The following is a 27,450-nucleotide window of genomic DNA, read 5'->3' as shown; positions in this document are numbered from 1 at the left end:
TTGCTGAGTAAATAGCGTTTGGCCCTCTGATAGAGATTATAAGACTAAACATGAAATTGTCTTACATAACACATTGTAGTTTCACTACAGATGATTTAGTGTCCATCCAAAGAGGAGCAGCTCTTGCGTAAGCAGCTCTGACCTCATGAGATTTACCCATCAGCCTTCATTGCTGAAGCAAAGGTATCCCCTGGGATTAGCGCTGGTTCTCTAACCCCACAACGAGACACTTCCACTGCACACGCATTAACCCTGACAACACACACCAACCAGTGAAATCAGTTACATGATATTAGTGCCGGGGCGGAGGCGGGACCTTGTACTTCCTGTGACGCCAAAGAAGTTAATTGTTCCTTGCAAGCAAAAGCTAAGTGCGGATGGCCTGGAAAGGGAAAAGTGTCTGAGTCAATCAACACTTCTTGCATTTGGTTAAATGTAAAAATAAGAATCATTTTAGTAACAAATGAAGAATTACGTCTAATATAAATTTAGATATGTGGTAGTGAAATAAAAATACTATTTTCCCGTAGTTGTGAGTGACAAAGAAAGGGCCTTTTTTTTTTTTACAAAATCCCTTTAATGTTTTAAACAAATAGTGCTTAAAATGTATACAATATGGCAAATGTACATGCCAGTGGTTCTCAACCTTTTTGCAAACAGACACTACTGTATCAATAGTTATTGAGGGGGGAAATTGTTTAATTATACGATTAATAGCCTATTATTTGTATTATAATAATAATTCACTTGAATTATTTTAAGTCATCCTGTGCCCCCTTGGAAGTTTGCAGAAGTCTTCTAATGGGTCCCGGGTCCTATCTCCTTGACTGAGAACCACTGGTATATGCAAATCAACCAATCATATGCTTGTTTTTTCATTTAAAGAAGCTGACATGCTTCAATTACAATTTTAATGAAATGAACAGACCAAAAAAATATCATAAGATCAAATCAGATAAAAAAATCTTCTACAGAGGTAATAAAAATAAATATGACTTTAAAAGGGAAAAAATCTTTTCTAATTTTTACTTTTAAGCAATTAATTTTATTATTATTATTATTTTTATTTTTTTACAATGTATATAGAAGATAACAGATGTCCATGCCCTAAACATGTGACAAAAGTATGATCTAGCACTTGTGACTTTTAGCACAGATTCTTTTCAAAAAGATATATAAAAAATATATATTATTGAAAAAAAAAGAAAGTTGCATTCTTTTCTAAACATTTAAAATATGGACAGCTAAATTAGTTGTGCAATATATTTAAACACAGCAGTCTGTATCGTCTATTTTGATAAAGAACAGTACGGTAAATTGCCCTAAAAGCTGCTGAGAAACTTAAATCACAATTTTAAGTAAATAAAGAAAAAATGTGTAACTAAATAGCTATTTAACCATAAAGTAAAAAAAAACTATCATCAACAGAGGTAATAAAATAAATAAATATGGACTAAAATGGGGCAATAATTTATTTATTTTAACCAATTAAAAATTAATGTTAAAAAAAAAATTGTATTTTGAAGTTAAATGAGATGTTTGTGCCCTACTGTACAAATGTGACAATTACTGTATGATCTTGCATTTGTAACTTTTACCATGTTTTTGTGGAAAACTGTAGCACAGTTGATTGATTTTGTGTAAAAAAATACTGTGTTAATGAAAACAACAACAAAAAATTTACTTACTTTACAAACTTTGCATGAACGGCTAAGTTAGCCGTGCAAGATATTTAATGCACAACAGAATCTACTGTATATTTTTTATATTTTTTTCCATTTTGGATCGTTGAAGAGCAGCAAGTGGCCCTGAAGATGATTCAAAGCACAAGCGAAGTCTGTGTGAAGCCTTCACTCTGTAGTCACTGTAACAGGATGGAGGGCTTTCAGTGCTCTTCAGTGAGGATGCACCTGAGTCCCGTTTGGCACGGTCTGCCTGCTCCACCTCCTCTGGCTCAGAAGCTTCCGACTCCTCTGCACTTTCAAGCGCACGTCAAACACCTCTCCTATGGCTTTCTTAAAACAGTGGAAATTGTAATCGATAAGTCCTGCATGAGCAAAGACAAGTGTAATTAGCCTGCGGCAGAAAAGTCGTTCGACCCATTCCCAAATTGGATCACTGCATAAATGCCCTTTGAATTAAGATTGTGACACACATAACAAGAAATGTCATTTAGCTTTGAACATAAAATATTTATTAACACCTACATACAGATATACTTTGAGCTAGTGTAAAAACAGACAAATCCACTTGACGGGTGCCAACTAAGATTTTTTAACTTAAATATTCATTTTGAACTGAAAAAAAAAGAACCAGTTCCATAGCAATTTACCTTTTTAATATGGGAGTTAAATATTGAGTTCAGTTGAATATTGAGTGAAAAATTGAATAAAATGTATTATTACTTATTATGTTGCAGAACATGTAAGTTATGTCATCCAAGAAGCCAGCGCAAATCTACGCTTTTGTAAAATGCCTTGTTTTCCCTGCTGACTAACATGATTACTCATGATACTCTCCCTAACCCCCTTAGTACTTCCTAGCATGAATATTTCAATCTTCATTAGCCTCCCAAGGATTCCACTAATTATCCCATTCTCTCATGTGAGTGCCGCTTTACCCCAGCAGGTTCTTTTCTGACTGATTCTGACTGACTGACTATATAAAAGCTGATCTTTATTGTAGTCCCTATTGAATCCATATGTGCTGCATGAGGATTATTAGGGGTAATTGTTAATAGTTAACAAACATTTTGATGCATGCTGTTTTTTTTTTCTTTTAGCTTTTTGTCAATTTCTGTATAGGAACAAACCTTAAAGTGTTGGCTACAAAAACCAACTGTCAAGTAAAAAAAATTGTTTTACTCCATTAAACACATGCATTTACTCTACTGTTTAAAAGTTTGTGGTCAATAATCTTCTACAGGTTTTTTTTTTTTTTTATAAGTCTCTTATGTTCACCAAAGCTTCATTTATTTGATCAAAAATAAAGAAAAAACACTGCTAATGTAAAATTGTTTTAAATGTCATTATATTTTAAAATGCATTTTGTTACTGTAATGACAAAGCTGAATTTTCCGCATCATTACTCCAGTTTTCAGTGTCACATGATTCTTCAGAAATCATTCTGATATGATGATTTAATGCTCGAGAAATATTTATTTAATGTTGAAAACAGCAACAGTTCAAAAAAATTTCCCAGGACTTTTTGATGAATAGAACGTTTAAAAGAAGAGCATTTATTTGAAATGGTCATTTTTATAACAATGTCTACACTGCCAGTTTTGATTAGTTTAATGCATCCTTGGTAAATAAAATTGTAATAATAATAAAAAAACTTTTCATCCTGAACAGTAGTATATAAAATATTAAACAAAATAATTTTAAAACTAGATGATTGAAACCAACATACAGAAGTGCTGGAGGAGAAAACAGCTATTTTTATAATTTGACTTTAATAATTGACTCCAAAATGTTACTGAGACTCTAAATAACCCTTGAGACTACTTTCCACAGCCCTGGAAAAAAGCAGATTTAAACAATAATATTACACCAAACTCATTTGCTTGATGTCCAGAAAGCTCAGCTTTCCTCTCAAAACTCTCTTCTCTGAGGAAACACACCAGGGCAAGGAATTTGGTGACCTCTTTTAGGTACATGACCGTAGTGTTGTTCAAGTGGATAATGGTCATGGATTCTTTATCATAAGGTGTTCCCACCTCATCTCCAGTCAACCTATATAAAAAATAACAACAATAAAAATGAAGCACACCCAAAAACACAACTCTCATCATGTCTTCCCTGTTCTCAGCAGACATCTCATGCTATTTCTTTGCACTTGTCCTTCAATTTGTATGAAAATGCACATAATGAAAGTGTGCCTGACAGGCAGCTTCCTCTGAGGATGACGAGGAGCGTGAATTACTGCTCCATCTGGAAGACACTTTCCCAATTCAGCTTAAGAACAGACTGGATGCAGCTGAAAAACTGTGCAGCGTGGAACAGATGTTGATTCATATCATAATTATCAAAATGAACAGATGCCCTGTCATAATCCCCCCTTTTATAACCAAACAAATTTACGCTATTATGCATGGATGTTACAAATATATAAATATTTTCACACAAAAAAAGAAAATATGGAAAAGATGATGAGCAAATTAAGTCGACATAATAAAGCATGTAATTTGGAGCTTCCTGAAACTGAGAACACAAATCAATTTCAATATGATGAATAGGGAACAAATAAGCAACTTATTAATTTCAGTGATTTGCAAGAAATTTATTCCACAGCACCTCACCAAATCTATATAAAAGCCATATACTATATATTAATGCACATTAAAATGCCGAAATGGGCTGAACTGACATGAACATCTTGTGCCTTAAAGGAGTTCACCCAAAAATGAATTATGAATATTTACCCCCAAGTCATTCAAGATTTTGTAGAAAAATATTCCAGGATTTTTTCTCTCATCTAAAACAAATGAACAGGGCTTAACGTAGACCATTTTTGACTTTCCACAATCCATATTCAGCCAGTTTAAGTAATCCACATGACAGTTAAAGGTCTTCTCTAGTGAAATGATCAGTCATTTAAAAAAAAAAAAAAAAATTACATACTTTTTAACTACAAATGCTTGTCTTGGTCCAGCTCGGTTTAAGTGGAACGCACAAAGGCTACATGTCAAGCATCCTTCTCACTGTAAAACAGTTCAAAACAACTATGCTGAACAATTTTGAAGTTGGAGGAGAAGAAGAGATAGAGTTGGAGACCATTTTTGATATTCTTATAATAAGAACATTTTCAATTTTGCGTAAACTATTCCTTTAAACTCCATGCCTCTCAGTTACAGACTAATACGGCTACAGTTTGCAGGGTTAACTGTCCTGCCTGCTCTCCTATTCATCAGATAGTGATGAGGTGGCCCATCTGCTCTTGCAGGCCACCGAGAACCGACATATGTGGGGCCCTGGGTAAGACCTGTGTTCCTGTACCTACCCAGACCGCTGTTTCCCGTCAAATTCCAGGACAAATGGCGCTGGAGGTGCAACGCTCTGCCCTTCCAATGTGTACAGCCAGTGTTTACATATCCTCAAGTTATATGCTACTAAATTCACAAAAGATTAAATTCCATCCAACAACGGCTATAGGAAAACAAGGTTGTTGCATGTGGAGTGTTGTATTTTATTGTGTATTTTATATTGGTTAATAGGGTAAAAAAAAAAAGTTGTAGATGCATGAGATGTCGATAACCACATCTATCATGTCACAACATAGTTCATAGGTCTGCATGTCCACCGGGCTGCTGTCGGTTGCTATGTAAATCTTACTGACCACATCAAAGAGAAAAGCCTTTTCAATCCCTGAATTCTGCAATGAGAGCACAGGACGGGGTTAGAGGTCAGCTGTTATTCTTAAGAAAGGCAGCGGAACAATCTAAGAACACTTTGAAGTGGAAATGAATTACGCAACCAAGTAATCAACTGCATTGCAAGTACTGTTGTTAGAAAATGTATTTAATTCTATAAAAGCTGTTGAAAGCTTCTTCCCAAGTTATGTGACTCTTCCCATGTGACATTTCTTTCCAAACATAACAGTAAAAAATTATTCAGTTATATTTGTATTTTATATAAATTTAAATTTTACATTTACATTAATTGATTTAGATTTATTTATTAAAAATAAAGTTAAACAGTAATATTGTGAAATAATATTACTACTTTAAATTTTATTTATATATAAAAAATATATTTTTCCTGTGATGGCAAAGCTGATTTTCCAGCATCATTACTCCAGTTTTCAGTGTCACATGATCATTCAGAAATCATTTTAATACACTGATTTGGTGCTGAAGAAACATTTCTTATTATTCTTAATGTTGAATACAGTGAGAACAGTAAAAAAACGATTAATAATTTTGTGGAAAACATGATTTTATTTCAGGATTTGTTGATGAATAGAAAGCTCAGCATTTATTTGAAATAGAATATTTTTATTTACTGTCACTTTTGATTAATGTGTCCTTATTGAATAAAAGTGTTTATTCTTTTAAACATGTATCTAAATATAGTTACAGGACACAGATCAAGGGTCAATCTGAATCAATCTATGAAATCAGACAATGCACTGAATGGCAGATGGTTAAGAGATTTCATTCTTCATAATAATAAATCTATAGATTGCTCAGTTATTGTACGCATGTAGCAGTCTTTTTATCCTGTCAAATTACCCTCTGCTGCCACCAACTGGCTAATTTAAAAAACTGCTGAAGTATTTATGAGTCTGCTAAATGTAAATCATGCTTTCTGGTTATGCTTGTTTACATCAAATATATAATTTCTTTTAGAATGTTAATTTGTTTGATAGTGAAAACTATTTGCAAGTTATTTATAATTAGTGTACCCTTCTTTTAAATCTTAAGATAACTTTCCATGCATCATCGACTGTAACCACTGATGTCTTAATTAATCAAAAGTTTCACTACCACACCTCTGCTCAAAAATAAATGAATTACTAGAAATAGTTAAGTTTTAAATGATCAGTCATTGAGCAAGAACATAATTAATTCAACACTAAGCACTGATCAGAGATTCACTTTGGTTATCCATGATGAAAATAAGATATAAAGAGGTGCATGGGCCACACAGTGAACTAAAAGATGTTCATCTACTCACAGATATGAAAATGTTGAGCAGATTCTCAAGGGTGAGAAATTGAGGGATGAGTTTCTGCACAACTTTACTGAAGGCCTCAAAGATTGAATGATCATAGATGCTTGTCAAGTAGAAGCTGAAAGAAATAATGCATTTCTCATCACAAATCCAACTTCTGATGATTTCAAAAATGCCACATAATATCTGATCTGTTATTATGATACCAACCTTAAGTGTATTCTTTCTAAACCAGCATCGGCTAGATCGTCATTGGCTCGTTTGTGTATGTCCCTCTGTTTCTCAATTTTGTGGTCATCTGAAAGGCCGTCCACCTTGTGGATGAAGACCTCGAAGTTGATGTCAGGATTGACCTTGTAGGCTCTTGTCACAGTGAGGTGAAGTCTACTCAATGCCTCCACGTAATCGTCCTGCACAGTAACATGTTTGTAGTTTATTTTTTTTTAAAAACAAACAGACAGACAGACAGATAGATATTTCACCTGAGAGTCTATGACAAAGATGAGAGCCCCTGTGCCACGAAATATCATCTCATAGTCGAATGTGGGGTCGAAGAAATCAATCTGACCAGGGAAGTCCCAGATTTGGAAGCTGACAAAAGAACTGTTGGAAACGTCCTCCCGACAAATCTTATTAGTGCTCTCCAGAAAGAGAGTCTCGTTGGGTGACATCTTGTGGAACACAACTTTCTGAATGGAAGACTTGCCACTTCGCCTCAGGCCCATGAGCAGGATCCGAGGTTTCACCTTGCTGCTGAACGGATCACTGAAGTCCAGCACTGTACAAGAGACAAACACAGAAACACCGCTTGTGAATCTTAAATCATCATAAATACATAAGCCACATTTGGTTAATGATGAACCAAAACCAGGATTCAAACTAAACTAAACCGAGCCAATGAACTGCTGGTGACATTCATTTGAATACTTTAGTGCAGTTACTAATAATATTATATATAATAAAACACATTTATTTCTTGGTAATACAAATTTGACAGTAAAGAACTGAGCTTGATTTGAACAACATTTACTTAGTAACAGTAACATGCAAAATTAGATTTTTTATGGAATTCTTAATAAATGGACTTATTTTTTCTATAAAATGATAATAAAAGAAGCACCTTTTGCTTGCTTTATGTGTGATTCAAGGCACTTTGTGGCTTTTCTTTCCTCATACATACAACATGATTTGATTTCTTGATGATTTGTTATTTTATAATAATGATTTCATCATCTCAAAATATGAAGCAAAAAAGTGGAAATGAGATGACTAACAAGCCAGTAAGTGCTCCTCTGATGCCATCTACTGGTAACAGTGGTAATCACTTTTTTTGTTTAATAATTGTTTAAAATGTTTAATAATTCTCACTGGATCCATATATCCAGTCAGATTAAGGCGAATCTCCATGTGGTCCTATTTGGTATTGCAGCTTATATATATATATATATATATATATATATATATATATATATATATATATATTCTTATAGGCTATGTGAAATGTTAATAATTTATAGCCTAGTAGCATAATAGTAACACAATATTTTACTAACTTTACTTTACACCGTAACAATGCTGTAATGCAAATATAATAGATATCCAACACTCTAACAAAATACTAATAATTCAATATAAATAACTGACAACAATAATGATAATAATATTTTGCTTTTATTATTATCATTATATACACATTTATTGAATTGCTATTTAATTGTTTAATCAATGTTCTATGACCTTATATGGCTCTAAATATTTTATTTATTTAAAATGTTGATTTCGTGGCCAGTCGACAGACGGCGCTGTAAGTGCTGTGATGTATCACTCAATAACTATTTATAGAGAATAATAAAAGTACGTTTATGAGAGACGAGTGTTATTTTCTCTTTATGTTCACCGCTGCAAAAAATGTATAATAAATATTTTTGATTTTATGATTTTCTAGTTTAGCTCTCGTTCTGTTGGGTGCAAACAGTCTCAAACTTTATTATTGTAGGCTACATACTTTGCACTGATGCTCCAATAGGCCTTATACAACCAAATAAGGGAACATTCGATCCATTACCGAATATGTAAATAAAGACAATTGCACACTCTTCTGATTCCTCAGGGTCATAACTAGTCTGTTGAACTTCAGAGTATTAACTGGCTCTTTTTTACAGCTAATATTTTGACAAATGCTTAAGTTCCTCTTGTCAGACAGCTTTTAAGTTTGAAAATCACTTACAGTAGGCTACTGTTAGGCTGTATACATTAAAGAACAGGTATAAGGTATATAACATTGTTACACACTTTACAGTGACTCCAGTTAGAACTCAAGCCCATCTTCTCTTGTGGTTATTGTGGTCTCACAGGATTTGACCTACTGTGATACCTCTGCTTCTGTACAGACACAAAGCCAGCAGACTGCGTGCTCGTGTGGGTAATTTCCTCTGGGACAGCAGGCGGTGAGCGTGGTTGGGTGGTGTAGTACAGATGTTTAGCGTGTGCACTGTAAACTCTGCACTTTTACTCTCTCATTCCAGCCACTGACGCTGTGGAACCCATCTGACCCAACAGAAACTCTAAAAAGGTATTTATGAATTTTATTAGTATGATCATCATTCTTTGATTACCTTATTATTTGAAATGTAAAAAAAAAAAAAAAATGTATTACATTATTTTTACGAAACATTTTTGTAAAGCCCACAATATATGTACACATTAAGTAAACCAGTTCTTAGCAGATGCTGCTTCAGTTTAAGCTTTGAGATCAGCTGATTATATAAAATAAAGATCAGCTTAGAAATGATCCATGAGGCTCAAGCTATAAGCAGAAAGACTGCAATAACAAGAGCTTTACATCTGTACTGATTGTAATTTTCCTATAAAATAGATACAGTAAAAGGACTACAATATATGCTGAAACAATGCATGATTTGCATTGATTTATTAAAATTTCAAATGGAAGCAGAATAAAAATAATAATCAGAATAGTACAGTATTAAACTATGAAAATGAATATGAAAATTTTAAGTTGAATATTTATTATTATTATTTTGAGGTATAGTGTCTGGAGGGCATTTCCCTGGTTGCGTTCCTTAAATGACCAGAGATTGAACTTCTTGTTAATTATTTTATGATTTCTAACATGGATTCACCAATCTGGCATTCATACACATTTCATTCTCGTGTTATCTTAAAACAAATCCTAATTTCCCTGTGGACTGAGTAATTCATGAATCCACATGATTAATGCGGCCTTGATAACAAACTATATGAGCAAATCACACTCACTCAGAAATGCTGTATTCTTGTGATTGTATGCAACATTCCCACCCACATTAAACTCTCAGATGTTGCCTTTACATACTTCATGATGACTTCAGATCAGACACATTGACATTAGAAGGTCATGCAGAAATGCTGTATTGAGAGTTGATTGCTTTATTCTAGGATTTGTGAGAGGCTGAAGACATTGACATCTCTCATTCCTTTTTAATGCGAAACATTAATAATTCATTAGCTAGACTAGTTTATAAGCACCAATTATTTCATGAACTGTTGAGCAACAAGCAACATTATGATTTCTTTTTCTATTTAACTAAAAGAGACACCAGAGCTATTCTCCATCTGTCCTACCATGACCCCGCTGTAGCTTTTAGGACTCTCATCTTGCTAAAACCATGAGATCAAACTCTGCAACTCTTCAGACTTGCTCTCTAGCACATTTGGTTCAGGCTTTTCATGTGTACATTGTTTAATGCATATTTTTTTACGCCATTTTCAGCAATCTCTCTAATGCTTCACTGTTGCTGTATGCAGTCAAAATCACTCTTCAATGAGAGAATGAGATCATCACATGCTCTTTTCTGACCAATTCAACAAAATGCTGATTCATGAGATGTGGTAAAAAAGCCATTTTGATTTTGACATTAATTAGAGAAAGTGTTATTATACACTATAATAGCATTTATTTATATTTTGAATACGTTTTTATTTTTATATTTTCAGTTTTCAATTTGATTTAGTTTTCGTTTTAGTAATTACCTTTTGTCATTTTTTTTATATTTAACTTCAGTTAATTTGTATTTCAGTTTTAGTTATTTTAATATTTAAATTAATTTGCATTTAGTTTTATCATTTCTATCATTTTATTTATAGCTTTTCAGTTAATAACATTTTTCAAATAGTTTTAATTTGAGTAAGTTACCTTTTTTATTTTACAATAACAAAACTGACCAGAGACCATTAGAATATTTCTTAAATCTTTTTTAATGTTTATTTGATCAAATATTTAAAATAAAAATCTCAGACCATAACTTAATGCAGATTAAAATATACTGAACAACATAAAAAACATCAAGTCATCATCACTGTCAGATATCTATAAAAAATATTACTGTAATATGTATGTTAACTTATATTTATACAAATCTAGTAATATCAGAGTCAGCCTTTTGATGATTGGTTTGTCAAAGATTTTCAGTTGGACTGCAGTGTTCAATACAATTCAATAAAATTCAGTAGAACTCAACACAATTCAATGTAGCTAAAAATCTATTTATTACCAACCTGTTGTCTCAATTAATTTTTTAATTGTAGTTAAATGCTAGATTTGCAATTGTTTATTAAAAATATTTTACATAACCATACAGATTATTGTCCTGTGTTGACGCACTAAATTTCAGAAAGTTTATTTTTTCAATTCTACCACTCGTTTTGTCCTAATTTTACCATTCACTTGGATTTATAAAAGAGAAGCATATTGCTATGCACAAAATTTACAGAGTCATCCCTGAAATCAGAACAAGAACTTAAAAATCACAGAGATCTGATGAGTTTCATTCTTATCCAGAAATCTCTCTTGCCCATAGACCTAAAGGAAAGACTACAATGAATCTCTCTCTGTTCCTGTGCGAGGAGGGATTATGTGACTCTTTTAATGTCAGTAAAGCCAGCTGGTCATACGTTCTCTCGTAAGTCCCCGCGTGCGGGATTGTGGCATATCTGCGTGTGATTTCTTTTATGTGAACATGCGTGCCTTGTTTTCCACAGGACGGCTGCTATCCAGTTCACCTGGTCTCACATAACAGTCACAGCGAGGCAGCGCTCACTCCACAGCGGGTAGACGGCAGTTACAGAGGTGGCCTGGAAGATGTAAACTCATGGTATATCTCTTTTACATCTCTTTCTGTGTTGACCATTATTCCCTTGAGAAAATTACAAGAAGGCTTAAGCCAGTATTTTGTGATTTTTGCTAAATTTGCCATCTTCTAGCAAGTTTGAATGTGGCTGAAGTATGACCTCTGGTGGCCTTTGTGTTTTGATAGAATATATGACCTCCCAACAGTGCTAATGTTAAATCAAACTGGATGTGTTTTTGTTTTTTGTTCCAGGGTCATCGGACAGCCCTGCACCGGGCAGCTGTTGTGGGAAACCGTGACGCCATCTCTGCCCTCATCCATGGAGGCTGTGCACTTGATCTACAAGACAAGGTCTGTTCATTTGCAATCAATAAATCATCTTTTTTTTTCATCATGAATATTAATAACATAACTGTTGTAATTTAAACGAATCAAGACTGAAGTATCTTGTTAGCTGTAAATAAACCTGTCAGATGTAAAAATCCTGACTACTGTGAGTCAGTTTTTTTAAATTAAAAACCTCAATTGCTATAGAATCTGAAAATACATACGTTTTGGGAGAAGCTGTACCAAATAACTTCTCAGTTTTTAATTCTCCTCGACAAATAGGAAGGGGTGGAGGACTGGCTTCTATTTTTAAGAACAATTTTATTTGTACCGTACTTCAATTTGAGCAGTTTTCAAGCTTTGAACTTCAAGCCTTTGAAATTCAATCAACGACACCTGTTCTGTGTGCTGTTATTTACCGACCACCGAGAGCAAATAAGGACTGTATTTCAGAACTGGCTGCTTTCTTATCTGACATTGTTTTAAAATACGATCATATTCTAGTAATGGGGGATTTGAATATTCATGTATGTTGTCCATCAAACCCTTTAACAAAAGATTTTATAAATCTTATTGATTCCTTTGGGTTTCAACAAATGGTGAATGGCCCTACTCACAATCATGGCCACACTTTGGACTTGATATTATCATTTGGCTTAGTTGTCAAGGACATTATCATTGAGGATTTTGTGTTATCTGATAATAATCCGATTTTATGTACGGTTTCTCTTCCTTGTCAGCCGAGAAAATTTTGTGCAGCTAAAACATTGCATCGTCCTCTAATACCTAATTCACATGTAGATTTTAATGTGTCTTTTGTGGAGAAGCTGCAGTATAGGAAAGTGGACCTAGTATCTCCACATCTTGATGTAGAAGAAACTATAAATAGTTTCAATATTATATGCACAGAAACACTAGACTGTATTGCACCTTTGAGACAGGTGAGCAAAAAAATAAATAAGTCTCCCCCTTGGTACAATGAACATGTTAAATCGGTGCGAAGAGAGTGTAGAAGATGTGAACGTAAATGGAAGAAAGATTTCGTATGAAATGTTTAGAGACTCCTTAGGTAAATACCAACAGGCTGTGAAAACTGTTAGGTTCAGATTTTTCTCAGATATTATTGAGAAGAATCGTCAAAACCCAAGAGTGCTTTTTTCAACAATTGATGTATTTCTAAACCCTAGATTAGAGGTCCCTGGAGTTTTACCTATGGATTTATGTGAAAATCTTTTGGAGTTTTTTGTCAGACGTATATCGGACATCCGAAGGAATATACAACAATATTCATATGAGCCTATGGATATACCTGTAACTCATGCTGTGTTGTCTGATTTTGAGCCTATTTCCTTATCCACACTTTTAAATATTGTTTGTAAGTTAAAGCCAACAGTCTCTCCACAAGATATTGTTCCTACATCACTATTTAAGAAGGTTTTTGAATTGATTGGTCCATTTGTATTATCAATAATTAATAAGAGTCTATTGTCTGGAATTGTTCCAACTTATTGTAAACATGCTATAGTGCATCCGTTGCTGAAAAATGCAAACTTAGATAAGAGTGTGCTGTGCAATTATAGACCAATCTCAAAGCTACCTTATCTAGCTAAGATCCTGGAGAAAACAGTCTTTATCCAACTTGAGTCTTTCCTTACTGACAATACTATCGGTGAAGTTTTTCAGTCTGGGTTCAAAAAACAACATAGTATAGAATCTGCATTATTAAAAGTATTTAACGACGTTTTTATGGCCACAGACACTGGGGACGTGACCTTACTTCTACTATTAGATCTTACAGCAGCGTTTGACACAATTGACCACAATATTTTAATTTCATGCTTAGAAAACTATGTTGGTATTCGAGGTATTGTCTTAAATTGGATTAAGTCCTACTTCCAAAATAGAAGTTTTTCAGTGCAAATGGGAGAATGTACATCAAGCTCAGCGCCTTTATCATGCGGTATTCCACAAGGATCTATTTTAGCACCAGTCTTTTTTTCTCTTTATAGGTCAGATCATGAGTAAATATGACGTCTCCTTTCACTGCTACGCAGATGATACTCAGTTGTATCTACCCTTAAAACCAACTGTCCCTGCTGCTTTTGAAAGGCTGGCAGAGTGTCTTGGGGAGATTAAAAGGTGGATGTCTGCAAATTTTTTGTGTCTAAATGAATCAAAAACTGAAATGATTTTATTTTGTCCCTCAGAGTCCACTGACACATCTAAAATTAAATTGGGCACACTATCCCCCTATCTGAGGCTTCAAGTAAAAAACTTGGGTATAATCTGGGATAGTGCACTGAAATTTGATAAACAGATAAATCAAGTAGTCAAAATGAGTTTTTTCCAGTTAAGATTAATCGCTAAAAATAAGCCCTTTGTAACACGGAAGGACCTGGAAAAGATAGTTCATGCATTTATTTTCTCAAGATTGGACTATGGGAATGCATTGTATTATGGTATTCAACATAAAAGTTTAAACAGACTGCAACTAGTCCAAAATGCGGCCGCAAGGTTACTGTCAGGCACCCGGAAAAATGAGCATATTACCCCTGTATTAAGAGAAATACATTGGTTGCCGGTTTTCTATAGGATTAATTTTAAGATACTTTTATTTGTTTTTAAGGCCTTACATGGTAATGCTCCGATATATATAGCTGATCTAATCCAGGTGAATAAACCAAAGAGAGCACTGCGCTCCGAGTCATTAAACCTCTTGGTAGTCCCGCGGACGTATAGGAAAATGAGAGGAGACCGCTCTTTTGCAGCCGCTGCTCCCAAGCTGTGGAACAGTTTACCTCCTTATATCAGAGAATGCTCCTCTCTTACAGAGTTTAAACGACAACTGAAAGCTTACTTTTTCACTTTGGCATTTGATCATTCATGTGTGCTGTGCTAGTGGTGTAATATGTAATTATTAATGCCGCTTGGATTATAAGGTTGTCTATGGCAATGTTTAGAATTTAAATGTGTTTTTATGATTGCTAGCTTACTCTTTGTACAGCACTGTGGTCAACTTCTGTTGTATTATTGTGTGCTTTATAAATAAATTGAACATTGAACATTGAATTGATTTTCTTTCATCAGGAAGGAAACACTGCTTTGCATGAGGTATCATGGCATGGCTTCAGTACTTGTGTAAGGCTATTGGTCAAAGCTGGAGCCAGCGTCCCAGTGAAGAACAAAGTAAGTCAATATTTTCCATTTACTTTAGGATTAAACCAGATGATCTATTTAAAAATGTACATTTTCTTGGGTTTCTTTAGAGACCCCATCAAATATTTCGAAAAGCAAAAATTTTCGTTTTAAAACAGGACGCTCAAAAGCCATCAAATTAAAATGTTATTATTATTTACAAATATGTTTTGGGGTTTTTCATTTAGACAACATAAGGAACTTCTGCTAACACAAATGTATCAAAACAAGAAAACACAGACAAAAAAGGGCTTCCTAGCAAAGCACATTTCCACCAATCAGTTTTCAGGTTTGTTCAGTTATAGCAGGATTTGCTCTTTGATAGTCAGCTGATAGTATAGGCGAGGGAAATTCTCATTCTACAGAATATTTCAGTGTACAGAAAAACTAAATCTATATGTCCATGTTCACCCCCCCCCACCCATTTTTTACAAATGCATATGCATTTTTGTATGCATTACTGTAGATAAAACATATGCATTTTTGTATGCATTACTGTAGATAAAACAGCTAACAGATATGGACTAAAACCTGATAAAACTCAACATATTGAAAACTGGAGATGTTCTGTTAAATTTCAAAAATCTCTTTTGGTGAATTCTGATGAATGATTATTATGCAATCAGTTTCAGTTCTATTATTTAAACTGTATTCATAAAGGCAGGAAACACACCTCTACATCTAGCATGTCAGAATGGACATTCCCAGACTGCTAGAGATCTATTACAAGGTGGAGCGATGCCTGACTGCAAAAACAATGCAAGAATCTTCTAAAATCATTACAATCTATTTGAAATGCTTATATTAATTGCAAAGTGAAAGTAAAAAGTTCAACTTTAAATACTGAAAAAATTATTTCCTTCCAGGCAGGTGACACTTGTTTACACATTGCTGCACGCTACAATCACTTGGCCATGATAAAGATCCTCTGGGGCTCTTTCTGCTCTGTGACTGAGAAAAACCAGGTCAGATCCTCATTCTGATTGTTTTGAATCTAGCACCGATGTGGTTTATTTTTTGTGTCACTGCTGTGTCCTAGTTTCTCAATTATTTTGTCTTAGACTATGTTAATATGCAATTATGCTATAAATTGTCAAAAGAAAACAAAACTAGGCTATATAATTATTTATGGCTTGGTAGTGTATTATTTTATACTTCAACAAGCCATAAGAAACTGGCATACAATGAAAAATTGAGAGACAAACAATTAATGGTCTGCTTTTAACCACTAGATTGTAGTTTACATTACAGTAACTTCTTCTGTTAATTGCATGTACAATTACAGCTACAGCAGATCATAGTCTTAGGGAAAATCAACATATTTTACAGATAGGAGACACTGCGCTCCATGTCGCTGCTGCCCTAAATCACAAGAAAACTGTCAATCTGTTACTGGAAGCTGGAGCTGATGCAAACATCAGAAACAATGTAAGTCATGTAATCTCATGAAATGCCTGAATCTCTTTATGATTGAGTTATAATGGGGTGGGGATGGGGTTATAACAGAGCCGCTCAAATTGAGCTGTAAATTGCTTTGGGTGACAGCATCTGCTAAATGACAATTTATTTACACGCTAAATCTATCTACAGACTGGCCACACTGCTCTTGATAAAGCCCGAGACAACAACAACCGAGATTTGGCTATACTTCTAGCAAAATCTAGGTAAGTTATGTTATTACATTCAAAGATTTTCAATTTAGAACCAGTTCTTTGTCCTGTTAGACATGCTCTTTATAACAAAGCATTTTATGATTACTTGAATCACTTCTGACTCAGTTGATTAATGAATAATGACTCACTCATAAAGGCAGTCCCTTAATTAGTTCCTAAATGAACGAATCAGCTTTAATGCTTCAATGGCTCATATAGGCAGTCAATTTCTAAATGATTCAGTGTTTTGGAATTAATCGGTTGGCAAATGATTCAAATGATTCATTCATAAGATGCAAGAAGATGCAGGAGATGCAAGACGCGAGCTAAACGGTCAAATAAATGCAAAAATATGCTGTTCTGTGTGAACGGAACATAACTAGTTTCAAGGACCAGAACAAACATATTAACTATACTAATATAATAACATATCTGCGGGAAAGACTTTTCTTGTGAATATATTTATTTTGCCAAAATACATGGAAAAAGACATGTGCTGTCAGATGGTGTAGTTTTTTTTTCTTTTCGTTTTGTAATTTTAGTTTACATTTTAATTTTAGTTCATTTTAATTAGCATTATTATAAATGAAATGTAATTGTGTTTTTGTCATTTTTATTAGTTATTGTTTTTTTAATGTCTGTTTATATATTTTATTTTATTTTTTATGAAAAAAAAATTTATATAAAAATGAGAAATTTTGCTTTGGCATCTATCTCAAATAAAAAAAAAGTAAGAATTTTTTGTTGGTGGTGGTTTGAGTTTAAGTTATGGCCATGTACCCTTGCTGTGTGGTTACAGCATCTACCAGCAGGAGCTAAATGAAATATCCTTACCATCCAAACTTTGATCTTTATTTCATCAACAGCTTCTCATAACTCAAGTTGTATGTCCCTGCTCAGTTGCAGAGGTTTGCTCGTGGAAAGACAGTGAGAAAAAGAAGAGATGTCTTGGTGGCCCAGAGAAGAACTCAGTCCCTCCCCAGAGTTCATTCCTCAGAAAAATTCAGAAAAGATTCACGCATGCAGAATGACATCTGTGCTATCGCAGATTCATTGTTTGTAATATGATTGGGGTCTAGGGGCCAGTGAGAAGAAAATGTCACATGACTACTGAGCTTCCATAACCCTAAAAGAGATCAGAGGTCATGTGATTGCTTTCGTCCAAATATCTCTCTCATGCTAAGCACTCCCATCATTGTGCAGGACTGTACTGAAGTGGCAGAAGACACAAACGACTGTGATCAAGAGCATCACAGGATACAACCTGAACAGAACACAGCAACTTTGAACCCTGGCACAAGGAAAAAGATCAGGAGCCCAAGAATAAAGGTGGCGATACCAAATGAATAATAATTAACATTATTATATACTTCAATTTAATACTATATACCAATATACCATGATGCAGTGATATGGTGGTATGGTGATATGGTCTTGTATATTTTCGATAGATGGTTTATTTTGCAATAATGACATGCTGACTGTACATTCTTATGCTTATTAGATGACATAAACAAATAAAAATGAACTATTGATTTATTATTTTACTATTAATAAAATGAATCTTAATAACATTGATATTTAAAAAATTTACTGATTGTTACATAAATGTTAGAGTGCAATATATTATCTTATATTCACTGTAAAAAGTTAAGAAACATTTCTTTTAATCATATTATATGTTCGTCTTATTTATTTAGATGACAATTTTTAAATGATCCAAGAAGGTTTATTTTGCAATAATAAAATGCTGACTGTATATTATTCTGCTTATTATGTGGCTTTATAACTAAAAAATAAACATGAGCTATTTGAATTATTTTAATATAAAAAAATCTTAATGAATCTTAAGTTTACTATTAAAACTAAATCGGAAAAAAAAAAAAAAAATTTCTATTATTTTTTAATCATTGCTTTTATTGATATAACCTAATATAATAAGGTAGACTCATTATAATTATTATTATTATGTCTTAAATAAAAAGTTAATTTAGATATCACATTTTCATCAATTCACATGACATTTTTTTTTTCTTAATAAAAATCTAGTAATCCTTGCTTTAGCATGAACATTTAAAAAAGTGCTCTGTTCAATAATTCTAAATATGCTTTTTGCTATTAAAAAAGTTGGAACAAGTGTTCCGGAGAGTGTATCAGCTACATGAGAGAGGATCTCCATCCCAGAGAGTAATAGACAGCAGCCCCAGCTCTCAGGAGAAAGAGGAAACTCCTGGAAAAGCCTATCAGCTTTATACACTATACAGGGATAAAGATGGACAGATAAAGCAGGTAAACTCTACATTATATTTAATGCAATGCACTTGTTTGTTTTAAATCTCTTAACCAGTGTCTGCAAACAGGCTCCTGTGAATGACTGTCATTGTAAGCCCCTCATTAAAATGCTGGAGAATAAGCTGAAAGCTGCAAAGATGGAGATGAGGTCAGAAATTCACACTGTCCAAGAGGAGATGAACAGCAGGCTGGGCAGAATAGAGCAAAAAAACAAGCATCAGGTACTTTTCCTTTACAACCCTCTATATTTAGAAATGAAACATACTTTTGTACATATGTTTGGTGTATTTTTACAAATATTGTTTATAAAATGTCTCTTATGCTTACAAAAGCTGCATTTATTTGATCAAAAATACAGTAAAAATAGTGATATTGTAAAATGTTATTACAAGTTAAAATAACTGTATTCTATTTTAATATATTCTAAAATTTTATTTATTCCTGTGATGGCCAAGCTGAATTTTCAGCAGCCATAAATTATTTGAAATGTTTAGTTCATAATTAGATTATTTGAAATATAAATCTTTTGTAAAATTATTGTTTATTTTACTACCACTTTTGATCAAATTAATGCATTCTTGTTGAATCAAAGTAGTAATATAAAAAAAGGAAAAGAAAATCTTACTGACCCTGAACTTTTGAACAGAAGTGTAATATAAATCAAATATGAGATTGATTGCATGCATTTGAGTGCATGCATTACTCTGGGATATTGGTTTGTTTGAACTCAGAGGGAGTGTCAGCCACATTAAAAAAGTTAACAGCTTAAGTCATTTGTGGATTAATGCGTATTAGAGATGCGAATCGTTTAAAACGATTCAGTTCGATTTGGTGAACTGAATGATTCGTTCACGAACCGGATATCCAGCTGCTTTGTTTTGAACTCTCTCACACAACAGACACGAAAGAGAAGACAATGCTGAATAAAGTCGTTGTTTTTGCTATTTTTGAACCAAAGTGTATTTTCGATGCTTCAAAAAATTCTAACTGACCCTCTGATGTCACATGTACTACTTTGATGATGTTTTTCTTACCTTTCTGGACATGGACAGTATACCGTACACACAGCTTCAATGGAGGGACTGAGAGCTCTCGGACTAAATCTAAAATATCTTAAACTGTGTTCCAAAGATAAACAGAGGTCTTACGGGTTTGGAACAACATGAGGGTAAGTTATTAATTACATTATTTTGCTATCTGGGTGAACTAACCCTTTAAGAGAAGAGATGCACTACAATTGCATCAGTCTAGACATGATTGATCAAACTTATATTACTCTGTTTTAATCTTTCATGCGGGTAGCTGCTAGCAGTGCTGTGAAAAACTGGTGTATGTCTAAGATTCAGGATCTTGAAGTGCAAATGCCTGCAGAGAAACAATTCTACAAACTTCTGCGCTCTCCAAAGCCCATCACACTCAAACCCAGCAGAGCAACACCATGAAGACCCTGGAAGTGTTTTCCCAGCAGCCCATGGAGGCCACCTTTACTCAAGAGCGGGCAAACTTGCATGCCATGGAAGTGACACAGCGTTTCTTTGAGACGGTCTCCACACAGCTGGAACGCTGGTATGAGAGGAATATCCAGGAAGCAGAAAAGAAAGCCATGCAAGACAGAGCCAGTCTACTGGAGAAGATCAACACACTGGAAGAAGAGCTACAGAAGCTTCGCACTAACACTAATACAAACTCTTGACACATGCGGTACTTTCCCCATGAAAGTCGTGGCATTACAAATGAGACTGGAGCTTTGTAAACACTGAGTGTGCTAACAGTAGTTTTATTGTACTGTAAACTATTTTAAAATGTATAAGACTCCAAATCAAAGTTTAATTTTGACAGTGGCATGCAGGAATTATTATATGTAGGTGGTGGTTATGCTAACGGTAACTAACTAAAACAGTGCTCTATTAGCCAACTGAGTACAGTACTCCTTTGCTCAATGTCAAGTCATCCAAAAATGGAAATTGTTATCATTTACTCGCCATCTTGTCTTTCAAACAGGGTTGAGAAAGATTCAGAATCAAAGAAGTGCTTCCTTTCTATGAGCTGGAATGTGAACTGAATTGGCCACAAGTTCAATTGGAATTTGAATCGGAAAGACAGGAAGAGGAACGTGCAGAATCGCGGTTCAAAGAAATTTAATTGCTGTTCCATCATTGTGAAATATATAAAGTGGATACTTTGTTTTCTATAGTACAAGTGAAAATAAATGAAGACTGGTCTATCAACACAATAAATAAATAAATTAATTTTAGCTGACATCAAAAGAATAAATGTATTTTATACATATTAAAATAGAAAAGTATATTATACAGTTTGGGATGCATTATGGTGAGTAAAATTTACAGAATTGACAATTTTTCTATTTGTATAAAATATTACTTTCAGTGATTAAATTATCTTCACTGTTTGTGAAGACTCAAATATTCTGAATTAAATTGTATTGAAATGCTTTTCAGTCAGTCTAGTAGACTTTTTATAATCCTAGATAGAATTACCTTAAATTACATAGTACTTGTTATTATAAAATGAATGTGCCTATAATATATTGTTTGAGTCTTCAGTCTCTGTACATACAAAATGTAATTAAAATGTTTTAATTAAATTGCATCTATAGTAGTTTAACTTGAGAATGAAGAGAACTGTTTAAAATGCATGTAAGAATGCAGTATGTTTTGTTTTGATTTATGATTCAATAAAGAATTCATGCGATACATGAAAAAGATATAAAAGTTTGATGAGTCAAATCTTTAACACTCATGACCATGATCTCTGCAGCACAGTATTTCTGTTTTTTTGCAAGAGTCAGATGCATGATTATCCTATATACAGTGTCTGATTTGATAGTATCTTTTCATTGAGAATTCATATCTTTTCCACTAATTTATTCATGATCATGTTCACCACAAAGTTGAAGTCAAAAATGATCTAATACTTTGAGACTCAAGTACGAGGCTAAAATAATTAACAACAACAAAAAAAGACCCTCAAAGTCTAACATTATTCCAGATGTTTTCAAGGTAACGCTATTCACGCTCTGTTCTTTACCCTGTTCACACCCTAAACCACTTCTCGGTAAACATCCGCAGGCGTGCTGGAATCTCATTATCTCAAAACAGTCAGATCAGGGCTGCACGAGTCTGTATTGATTGAAATGGATCAGAGTGAAATAATCTATAAGCATGGTGGACGTCCATCCCACTGCCTCCATCCACCCCAAACAACTAAATATTTCTACACTGCAACAAAAACAAAAGGCTGTTGCATTATTACATATTTAAACATTTAGATATTTGAAGTGATTTTTGAATAATATTTAAATTGGCAAAAAATAAATAAATAAATAAAAATAATGAAACAAAGTAAAATATAAAAACAAACTAACACTTTCATTCCCAGTTATTCAAACAGGGAACATCCATTATCAGATCGCATTATCACTTCAGTCTACTCTAGTGCGAGTTTAAGCACTCTCAAAAAAACTTCAGTAATAATAAATGAAGTTGTCTACATTATGAAATCTCTTACCATATGTATCTCAGCACTTTGTTTATGAGAGAATTCGCGAGATTGCAGAGTTCGGTCATCGAGCCCGTGCACAGATCAAAACTCTGGGGTTTCAGCGATGACTAATCTGGACGTCTCTGATTGGCCACTGCATTCATAAGCTCAACAGAATCGTGTGTGATTGGTTACAATGCAAACGCAGGGGAAAACACGTAAAAAAGGAAATATGATGCTACATGGCCAGGTTCACACAGCAGGAGAATACTGTTTTTAGTCCTGTGTGTTCACTAGTTAATTTCGGGATTGACAACCATTGTAGAACTGAACTCACACTCATACATTTTTAGGGACTGGAACCATTCTGGACAACTTCTTGTCACATACTCTTTTTCCACCAAGGCAGTTTGAGTGCTGGTTCAGAGCCAGAGCCTAGTTTTAAATCGGTTCTTTGTCTTTCGATACCCAAAGCATCAGCTCTGAACCAGGAAAAGTGGTTCATTAGTAGCAACAAAATATTGCTGGTCTAGAAGCAAAAACTGTTTACAACTGTAAAAACTGCATAAGGGGCTGGGGGCGACGTTATTGTGACAAACAAGACGAACAGAAACTTTTGACCGCCATTTTTGAAACACGCTAAACACAATGGACGTGATTAAGCAAAAACAACAGTGATCCGAGAAGCAAACAAGCTGCTTTCTTGCACTATGGTCCTCTACAGAAGTCCAGAGTAAATTAGAGGGAGCTTCACGGACGAAACCGGTGTTGCACCAAATTTAACGTGAGATGGCTGCAGCGGGGTTCGAAACTGAAGAGTGCAGGGACCAAAATTTTCGCATAACAGACCCATTCACAATGGTGTGAAATGGTTTATTTGGGGATAATGACCATGTAGTAGGTTTCAGCACATAGCCTATGACTGTTCCTGCACTTTTGCACTACAATTTTCCCTAGTTGCAATACCCAACAACCTGTTCCTCAAAAATTCAGTGCACATTTTGGCCTTGATCAAGGCAATTAGACACAATGAACCACCGCAGAATAATGACCAATAGATGGTTTTCTGCCTTTTGTTTGGTACCATATGAACTCATTATGTAATGCAATGTCCCTGATGTGACTTTTGGCATTTGCAGTTCAAGCTTCTACAAGGGAAAATCAAATCAATCTCCCATTGACTCTGTCAGCATGTGATGGAAAGCTAATTAAAGGCCCTGAGGGATGGCTGGTCATTTTATGAAGCATGTAGTGTGATCGGTGAGATGATCCAGTTGTGCAGTGCCTGAAAGGTTCGGGTAGGGACAAATCAGGATAACAAAATCACGTGCATATGCTGACTGGTGGATCATGGCTTGCCCCCCCCCCCCCAATACAAAACCATGTTTTTTTTTTATCAATTGCTATTGGATTTATAGGGTAAATGCACAATACTGTGCAAATACGCTTGTAAGGAGATTTGTGCCATATAAAACTAGAAAAAAGTACATGCTTAACAAATCACTGCGGTATTGATGGATTGAGCATAGGAGGGGGGCATGATGCAATCAACTGCAAGGTCTTTCATTTGACATTGAGTGCTCGCAAACGTAAACAACATGGAAAGCTTCGGCAAAAACTCAAAGGGAAACAAAGGAAAACCGTGAAATAGAGTTGATAAAATTGACATGCGTCATTTTGTTCAAGGTGCAGGGTTAGATCACCTTTTTGAAATCTCTATCTAACAGATGTGCACAATGCAGTTAGGAGCTATGAAACTGGGCTTTAATTGACTGGCATTATAGATTACACAAAAGATTAATGGTTAAATAGGGTGGATATACATGCTTACAAAAGTTTGAAACATATTTACTTGTTCGAGCCAATATATAGTTGGGTTTGCAAGAAAATGGCTCACTGGAGAAAAATATCATGACATTTTGTGAGGCAGAATATACTGTATTGACTGCATAGGGGACATTTGGTTGGTTGGCATCGCGGGCAACTTTTTATGTGTGTGTGGGTGCTGTTTTTTAGCAATTGCTTGATAAGATCTGCCATGGGGCATTGTCCTGTCAGTTCCTGATCAATTTCTACATCCTGTGAACTCGCTGCATGTAACAACTGTGGGGAACATTCACTGTAGCCGACATTATGTGGAGAGACTGGCAGCATTTTAATGTGCAAACTCCATGGCTGTAAAATGAAGGAATGATTTTCCTTGTTTGGGAAAACATGGTTGTTTATATACTAAGGAAACAAGACAGCAAATCCCACTGAAACGTAAGTTCATTTTAGTTTGGTTCTGTGGAAAAAGCTTTGATTGGCTATGGACTATTATTTTGGCAAAATTACATACAAGCAGTTTGTTGATCCATGTGCATGACTTTCTAGACTTGGAATTTATGCTTTTTTGTTTGTCGAATACATGCAAAAAGCCTTATGCATGATGGCTAATGTATAAATGCAAAAAAAAGAATAAACCAACTTGAACAGTAGCCTAAACTACTATTTTTTGTCTTTAAGCACGGACATGTGGCGGTGAAGATGGGGGACTGGAACTTGTTGGGGAGCATTTTAGAGGAGGTCCATATCCACTCCACCATCGTGGGTAAAATATGGCTGACCATCCTGTTTATATTCCGGATGCTGGTTCTCGGCGTGGCGGCTGAGGACGTTTGGTTGGATGAACAGAGTGAGTTCATCTGCAACACAGACCAGCCGGGATGCAAGAACGTCTGCTACGACCAGGCGTTCCCAATATCGCTAATTCGCTTCTGGGTGCTGCAGATCATTTTTGTTTCCTCACCTTCACTGGTATACATGGGACATGCTCTGTACCGGCTGAGGGCTTTGGAGAAAGAACGGCACAAGAGAAAAATCCAGCTGAGAGCTGAGCTGGAAGAGATGGAAGCCCTCTTGGAGGAGCACAAGAAGTTGGAGAAGGAACTGAGGAAACTGGAAGAGCAAAAGAAAATTAGCAAGGCTCCTCTGAGGGGCTCCTTGTTGCGTACATATATAATTCATATCCTTACCAGATCAGTGGTAGAAGTGGCATTCATTGTGGGGCAGTATATCTTATATGGGATTGGACTGGATCCTTTGTACAAGTGTGAGAGGGTGCCTTGCCCGAACAGCGTGGACTGTTATGTCTCCAGGCCGACGGAGAAGACCATCTTCATGATTTTCATGATTGTCATCGCAGGGGTTTCGCTGTTCCTGAACCTCTTGGAAATATCCCACTTGGGGGTGAAAAAAATTAAACAGACTCTAAGCGGACTCCAGTTTGTTGGGGACAAAAGTCTTTGCAAACCCAAGCACTCGACCATTCAGCAACTTTGTGTAATGACGAATATGTCCCCCCACAAAAACCCACAGTTGAAAACGTTTATCCAACAGGGGCAAATGGACCCTCCACTGTTCCTAACCAGTGCTTGTGTCGGCTCGAGCAACGACATGCTGCAGCACAACAGTTTCACCGCAGCCACCCTCCCAGTGTCCTGCATAACCCAGCAGCCCCGGCAAATGCGGCAGCCTAGCCAGGGAATGATCCATGAACTGCACTCCCAAGGGTCCATGGAGTTACTAGAGGACCGGGAAAACCGCGGCCAGCGTCTAGAGAGCAGTAACGGCTCAGAGAGGGATGTTATGCCTTTTAACTCGGGTCATCTGGGTCCTGAGGTTCATACAGAAATACCAGCCTGCCTTCGCAACGTTCTGCACAGGCCCAGTCGTGTGCCAGAACTGGGGGACGATGCTGTGGAGTCCTCAGAGAGCGACTTCTGTCCACCTAACAGGAAAGCCAGTTTTATGGTCCGTATGCCCTCGGAGAGCTTTTCTGGCAGTCCATCATGTCCCTCCACAAGGAGTTCAGAGTCCGAGCTGGGCTCCCTCAATGACCTGCCAATGAACCCACCACCAGGGGGAGGAAGACGGATGTCTATGGCAAGTAGACAAAAATGACATCCAGCTACTAAGCTGTTCATATAGAGGCATTTAAAAGCTTCCTTGTCCAAAATGACTTGTTGGGATTTTATTTTAGAAAAGAAAAATGTATTTATTTCTAGATCAGATTCCGCCTGTTACATTCAAAAAAATGTATTTTATTAATTATAATAAATATTAATTACAAAATTGTGTTAATATTAATGAGTGTTTATGTTTTATATTTTATATATAATAAATACTAAAAATAAATACTGATGATTATTATTTCTCAGATGTGTGCCAAATTTGTTTACTGATATGAAAAATGTCCTCTTTTTTTTTTTTACAGAGTGTATTCTTGGATATCTCTTCCATCATGAAAAAGTGAAATTAAGAAGCGCAGAAGGACAACAGGAATGTAACAGGCCGTTCATGAGCAGAAATGAATGGAGATATCAGCGACAAATGCTTTCCAGGATAGCACTGGTTTAACACAGCTTCAACGTGGTATAGGTTGTGCTGTTTTGTACTGTTAATTTTTTATTCTAAGCACCTTAATTTACCAGTAAATCATGTTATACTATTTTTCCATGTCCAATTATGGAAGCCAAAGGTATGGTGGCTGGTATGGAGAGCTTAAAGCGTTGCAACTTCAGAAAACATACGCAAATAAAGCAACAGCAAAAAAAAAAAACTCTTCATCAGTTTGACAGCAGGTGCTGCAAATGCACACAAGCAAACAAATAAAGAAACTCACTGCAAATGCACACAATAATT

General features: G+C 35.1%; 2 protein-coding genes and 1 pseudogene across 2 annotated transcripts; 2 read left to right on the top strand and 1 right to left on the bottom strand.

Moving 5' to 3' along the window:
• Positions 1–5,229: 5,229 nt before the first annotated feature.
• LOC132111902 (ras-related GTP-binding protein D) lies at positions 5,230–7,731 on the bottom strand (the record flags this gene model as incomplete). The annotated part of the gene is made up of 4 exons (XM_059519527.1): positions 7,157–7,731; positions 6,885–7,084; positions 6,678–6,792; positions 5,230–5,373 (listed from the first exon to the last, which is right to left on the bottom strand). Coding segments are annotated over exons 1-4 (702 nt in total), but the record flags the coding sequence as incomplete, so codon positions are not given.
• Positions 7,732–9,225: 1,494 nt separating this feature from the next.
• Positions 9,226–21,021, top strand: LOC132111901 (ankyrin repeat domain-containing protein 6-like; annotated as a pseudogene).
• Positions 21,022–24,882: 3,861 nt separating this feature from the next.
• Positions 24,883–26,709, top strand: LOC132112018 (gap junction alpha-10 protein-like). The gene is made up of 2 exons (XM_059519616.1): positions 24,883–25,029; positions 25,273–26,709. Exon 2 carries the CDS (start codon positions 25,294–25,296, stop codon positions 26,707–26,709), a length of 1,416 nt encoding a protein of 471 aa, XP_059375599.1. The 5' UTR covers positions 24,883–25,029; positions 25,273–25,293.
• Positions 26,710–27,450: the final 741 nt, after the last annotated feature.

This window comes from Carassius carassius, chromosome 31 (genome assembly GCF_963082965.1).
Source record: "Carassius carassius chromosome 31, fCarCar2.1, whole genome shotgun sequence".
Classification (NCBI taxonomy): Eukaryota; Metazoa; Chordata; class Actinopteri; order Cypriniformes; family Cyprinidae; genus Carassius; species Carassius carassius.
The sequence above is the reverse complement of the archived record's forward strand: the minus strand, read 5'-3'. Positions and strand labels throughout refer to the sequence as shown.